This window comes from Ochotona curzoniae, unplaced genomic scaffold, assembly GCF_017591425.1.
Source record: "Ochotona curzoniae isolate NIBS_2020 unplaced genomic scaffold, NIBS_Ocur_1.0 contig_48, whole genome shotgun sequence".
Taxonomy (NCBI): domain Eukaryota; kingdom Metazoa; phylum Chordata; class Mammalia; order Lagomorpha; family Ochotonidae; genus Ochotona; species Ochotona curzoniae.
Window position 1 is genome coordinate 300,628 of NW_024466391.1, and position 5,740 is coordinate 306,367.

General features: G+C 56.3%; 1 protein-coding gene across 2 annotated transcripts; it reads left to right on the forward strand.

Moving 5' to 3' along the window:
* The first annotated feature begins 290 nt into the window (after nucleotides 1–290).
* PCK1 (phosphoenolpyruvate carboxykinase 1) lies at nucleotides 291–5,065 on the forward strand. Of its 2 annotated transcripts, none has more exons than XM_040988140.1 (9): nucleotides 291–530; nucleotides 851–1,032; nucleotides 1,335–1,538; nucleotides 1,651–1,838; nucleotides 2,516–2,678; nucleotides 3,084–3,308; nucleotides 3,396–3,527; nucleotides 3,794–3,889; nucleotides 4,036–5,065. In XM_040988140.1, the coding sequence occupies exons 1-9, from the start codon at nucleotides 307–309 to the stop codon at nucleotides 4,488–4,490; spliced, it is 1,869 nt and encodes a 622-aa protein (XP_040844074.1). In that variant the 5' UTR covers nucleotides 291–306; the 3' UTR covers nucleotides 4,491–5,065. The 2 variants fall into 2 exon arrangements, with proteins under 2 accessions (XP_040844074.1, XP_040844075.1); XM_040988141.1 differs by having other exon boundaries at nucleotides 331–530; nucleotides 1,335–1,549; nucleotides 1,653–1,838.
* The last annotated feature ends 675 nt before the right edge of the window (nucleotides 5,066–5,740 follow it).

The following is a 5,740-nucleotide window of genomic DNA, read 5'->3' on the forward strand; positions in this document are numbered from 1 at the left end:
GCTCTGCCCCCAGGCACGGCCTTCCCACCGGGAGCACACTCCAGTGGAAGAGCCCAGAGGGACACCCCAGAGCTTGGCTGGAGCTCAGCCGCAGTGCAGACAGGTGGGCAGACTCGTTCCATTGCCTTTTCTAAAAATCCAAAGTGCAAGCTCACTTTCCTTTGGGCTACCCCCTTCTGATGATGTGGTACCCAGAGAAAATTGGCAGAGTGGGCTTACAGGCACCATGGTCAGTTCTGCTCAGAAGCCTACGTTCTCTGTCCCAGGCACTCTTGGCTCCCGTAGCCCCCAGCACTGCCCGCAGAGATGCCGCCTCAGCTGCAAAATGGCCTGAACCTCGCGGCCAAAGTGGTGCAGGGCACCCTGGACAGCCTGCCGCAGGCCGTGAGGGAGTTCGTGGAGAGCAGTGCCAAGCTGTGCCAGCCCGAGAGCCTGCACATCTGTGATGGCTCTGAGGAGGAAAACAGCCGCCTGCTGACCTTAATGCAGGAGCAGGGCATGATCCGGAAGCTGGACAAGTATGACAACTGGTAAGTGCGGGCCTGAGCCCCTGTGTCTCTCTGGCATCGGCAGGAAGAGGTGATGGGCCCCCAGGCGGTTGCAAGCCCACATGGTGTGAGGGGAGCTGGCGGAGCCTGGGATGGCAGCACACAGGTACAAGTTCCGTGTACACTGGGTAAAGAGAGGCAGTGCTGCTTCAAAGAGCAGCTCACCATCTAGCGAGTACCTTTCCCAGCCTCCCCAGGTATTCTCATTTCCAGAATGTTCTCCCCACTCTTGGCATGGCGGGAGGCAGGGTAGAGGTTGCGAGTGAGGCCGCTTGGCTGTAGGTTGTCTGTGGCTTCTGCAGCTGGTTGGCGCTCACTGACCCCAGGGACGTGGCCAGGATCGAAAGCAAGACGGTCATCATCACCCGAGAGCAGAGAGACACGGTCCCTATCCCCAAATCCGGCCCCAGCCAGCTGGGGCGCTGGATGTCGGAGGAAGACTTCGAGAAAGCCTTCGATGCCAGGTTCCCTGGGTGCATGAAAGGTGAGCAGGGCATTTGTTGGATTGGGCAGCTAGTGGCAAAGCTGTTACTGCTCCCAAGGGCAGGTAACGCAGTAACGTGGCCCGGGAGAGCTGCCAGCTGCATGTGTGAAGAGGCCTGGGTAGCTCCTGGTTCCGCAGACTCTCCTGGGGGAACCCGGGATGATTCTGTATGCACAGATTTGAGATTTTGGGGGCCCGTGCCCTGAGTACACCTGACTGAAGCCCTTGGTCTGAGGGGCTGGAGGTCCTCAGGGCATGTGCGGGTCCCAGGCCGATTGTCAACTTTCCTCACCCCTCTCCAGGTCGCACCATGTACCTCATCCCTTTCAGCATGGGGCCGCTGGGCTCGCCACTGTCCAAGATTGGCATTGAGCTGACCGACTCCCCCTATGTGGTGGCCAGCATGCGGATCATGACGCGCATGGGCACAGCGGTCCTGGAGGCCCTGGGTGACGGCGAGTTTGTCAAATGCCTGCATTCCGTGGGGTGCCCTCTGCCTCTGGAGAGTAAGCCTACGGTTTCACAGCTAACATTCCGAAGCCGCGTCGCTGGTCTGGCCCTGGGGACGCCCCACCCAGGCTCCTCGGCAAACTCACAGGGCCACATCCTCATCCACAGAGCCTCTGGTCAACAACTGGGCCTGTAACCCGGAGCTGACGCTCATCGCCCACCTGCCTGACCGCAGGGAGATCATCTCCTTCGGCAGCGGGTATGGCGGGAACTCACTGCTCGGCAAGAAGTGCTTTGCTCTCAGGATGGCCAGCCGGCTGGCTAAGGAGGAGGGCTGGCTGGCAGAGCACATGCTGGTAAGTGCGTGGGGATCCCGTGGATGAATAGGGCAAGGGCTGAGCTGCAGGCCTGTTGGGGGCACACCCAGGGGCGCTGTGGTTCTCGCCTGTGTGTGTGGGGAGGGGTCCCAGGCAGACTGGGAAATGTGATTACTGGTGATCACTGGTAACCACCAATGCCGCAGTGATGAGCTCAGTCCTGACGGGGCCTGGGATCCCGTGCACATCAAGATTGTGTAGATGCAAAATTCAGAGAAGCGGGTGTGGCAAGTCCACCTCCTGGGGGCTTCTGAGTGCTCCCCTGGAAGTGTTGGTGTCTGAGAAAAATGAACTAAGACTCTCTCTCTCTCACACACACACACACTTTAAATGGCAGGGAGAGGGATAATAGAGACTGGCCAATCAATAGATGAATAGATGATAGAGACACACAGAGATCTCCATCTACTGGTTCACACCCCAGTTCTACAACGGCCGGGGCTGGGCATGGGGCTGCATGTGGGAACTCAATGCAAGTGTGCTGCATGGATAGCAAGGACCTGGTCACTGAAGCCACCACCGGTGGCCCTCCTGGGTCTGGAGCTGGGCTGGGACTCAAATCCAGGTATTCCGATGGGGATATAGCCAACTTTACCACCAGGCTGAGCACCTGCTCCAGGAGCCAAGATCATAACGAAGACTCTTGTCGTTAACAGATTCTTGGGATCACCAACCCCGCCGGGGAGAAGAAGTACTTGGCTGCTGCATTTCCCAGTGCCTGTGGGAAGACCAACTTGGCCATGATGAATCCCACCCTGCCAGGGTGGAAGATCGAGTGCGTGGGGGATGACATTGCCTGGATGAAATTCGATGACCAAGGTAACTCCTCGAGGCCTTCCAAGCCTGCCCAGTTCTCCTACACCCACAGACTTGGCAGGTGTCCATTCTGCTACTGCACAATTACCCAAACCTCAGGACTGTGACCCTGTGGCATTGTTCAACATCGCACCCAGTCTGGGTGGAGACGGAGCCATGGGCCATTGTTTGTGTGCAGACGCAAGTTGGTTAAAATAGCATGGATGGAAATTTGAAGGGTCAGGGGAAGAGAATTGTGTACATTTCAGGTTGAATGTATTCTTTTGTTGAATAAAAAAAATAAATGTATGTTCAAGGGAGAGGGAAGAAGATCAGGGAATGTGGTACAAAAATGAGTGTGGGAAGATACAGGAATGCATGCTACACTGTTGACATTCATGATTATCTCTCTGGTTTAAAATCTTCTAGGAAACTTGCGGGCTATCAACCCTGAAAATGGCTTTTTTGGGGTTGCCCCGGGAACCTCTGTAAAGACCAACCCCAACGCCATCAGGACCATCCAGAAAAACACCATCTTCACCAACGTGGCTGAGACCAGTGACGGCGGTGTCTACTGGGAGGGCCTCGACGAGCCGCTGGCCCCCGGCGTGAAGATCACTTCCTGGAAGAACAAGGAATGGAGCCCCCAAGATGGTGAGGTTTCCCGGAGGCTGCAGCGCCTGTGGCCTAGGGCACCAGGGGTCTGGTCCCAGGCTAAGGCCCCTCTCACTCCCATTGCAGGAGAGCCCTGTGCCCACCCCAACTCGCGCTTCTGCACCCCTGCCAGCCAGTGCCCCATCATTGACGCTGCCTGGGAGTCCCCGGAAGGCGTGCCCATTGAGGGCATCATCTTCGGAGGCCGCAGACCTACCGGTGAGGCTTGCCTGCATGTGGACGGGGGTCCCGGATGAGGGACCCTGAGATCCCAGGAGCTTCTTTTCCTCATGCCCAGGCCGGCTTGAACGCAGAGCCAACTTTCTGGATGCTTGCTGCTGTGTAGCCTGGCCCCATTTGCCTTTTTGCTTCCATGTAGCTCTGATTTAGCATTTTCCTAGTCTTGCCATGGGGTGAGGGGATGGTGGCAGGTGTAGAGTGTGAGTGTCCCAGCCTGAGGGCACCATCCTTTCTTCCTGCCACAGGTGTGCCCCTGGTCTACGAAGCTCTCAACTGGCAGCACGGGGTGTTCGTAGGGGCAGCCATGAGGTCGGAGGCCACCGCGGCTGCGGAGCACAAGGGTGAGTCCAGGTTTGGGATGAAGACCTCAAAGAAGTGGGAGTGGGGAGAGAGCACCCCACACACTTATGTCTGCTCGTATCAGCCATCACCGGTGGCCAGTGGTGCCAGGGACGGCTTCCATAGCATGACCCCCTCTGGTTAATAGGCAAAGTCATCATGCACGACCCCTTTGCCATGCGGCCTTTCTTCGGCTACAACTTCGGCAAATACCTGGCCCACTGGCTGAGCATGGCCCACCGCCCGGCGGCCAAGCTGCCCAAGATCTTCCATGTCAACTGGTTCCGCAAGGACCAGGAAGGCAGGTTCCTCTGGCCAGGCTTCGGTGAGAACTCGCGGGTGCTGGAGTGGATGTTCAACCGCATCAACGGCGAGGACAGCGCCCGGCTCACGCCCATCGGCTACATGCCCAAGGAGGACGCCCTGAACCTGAAGGGCCTGGGGAGCATCAATGTCCAGGAGCTCTTCGCCCTGTCCAAGGAGTTCTGGGAGAAGGAGGTGGACGACATTGAGAAGTACCTGGAGGAGCAGGTCAACGCCGACCTGCCCTGTGAAATCATGCAGGAGATCCTGGGCCTCAAGCAGCGAATAAGCCACATGTAAGCACAATTGTAGGCTGACCTTCCGAAATGGAAGGTGACCCTGGGGCTGGGGAAGGCGATCCTGCTGGGAGCATGGCATCGGCAGCACCCAGGAGCAGGCCCGCAGGGCACATGCTAGTTTTGCAAAAGGGGAACCCGGAGCACGGGCTGGTAGCCAGTGAGAACGGGCAGAAAATCTTAGCTCATCTCCAAGATCCACCTCCAATGCGTGTTTTTGTTCAAGGTCACTCAGTCATTTAGATTCTTAGTTTCTCACTTCGGCTCTGTCGGCTAGTTAGCATGCACAGAAAATATACTTGAGCTGTACATACTGGAGCTGTGTGCGTGTGTGTGTCTGGATACACATGTTTGTGTGTTTGTGTGTATGGATCTGTGTGTGTTCTGTCATCCAAAACATATTTAAAACATTTGGAAAAATCCTGGGCGAGATTACCTCCTAGCCGTTTCTTGGTTACAAATATGTGTGTTAAATTATTTTTGTACACCACTATTCCTTACCTTTCCATAATTGGGATCTGTCACCTGACCACTTCTTGGGAAAAAAAGAAATCACAAAATAAACTTTTATAGAAAAGGCAGGTTTGTTTTGCTTCGCTTTGCTTACTGTAATTGCCAAGAAGAGGTCTGTGATGAAGCAGTCTGGTCCAATCCCCCTTTCCCTGAAGGTGGGGTCTGCTAGGATGGGGTGAGGAGTGCATAGACTAGGTGAGCGCAAAGGCGGGGAGCCCAGAGGAGACCGGGGTTCTGGGCGCTGCAGCTGTTGAACTAGCCAAAGCCACTAGTTGGCGCCCTCATACAGCTTTACAGGATTTTGGCTAGCCTTGTCTCGCTCAGGCCTAGGGGCTCGCTTTTCCGCAGCAACAGTGCTGCCGACAATTTCCTGGAATTTTGCCTTCGCGCTCTCGTGAGTGATGCTTTTCTCAACTGTTATCCACAGCAGAGGGGACGTGGGGGGAAGCAATCTTCAGGAAGAAAACCAAGAGGGTCTGTGTCACACGTGCATTGCTGAGCTCCAGCTGTATACTGAACGTGGTGCCCGCCCCTTGGGCTGCCCCGAGAAGGGATGGTGCGGCCTGATCACCGCTGGGCCTCGGGTCCTTGCCAGGTTCTGCCCCCGGTGTTTATTAGATGTTCCAGAACAGTCCAAACAAACCGTAAACTTTATATTGCACATTCGTTGTGTCGATGAACGCCTCCTCCCTTGTGCCAGCTGCTTCCTCTCCGGGCCGCGGGTTTCATCCCTGGCCACAC

Bases quoted from the DNA above. Each gene is read 5' to 3' on its own strand.
- PCK1 (XM_040988140.1), top strand. From the start codon at position 307: ATGCCGCCTCAGCTGCAAAATGGCCTGAACCTCGCGGCCAAAGTGGTG. The intron at 531-850 runs GTAAGTGCGGGC...TGGCTTCTGCAG, and splicing joins CTGGACAAGTATGACAACTG to CTGGTTGGCGCTCACTGACC. The intron at 3,890-4,035 runs GTGAGTCCAGGT...TCTGGTTAATAG, and splicing joins CGCGGCTGCGGAGCACAAGG to GCAAAGTCATCATGCACGAC.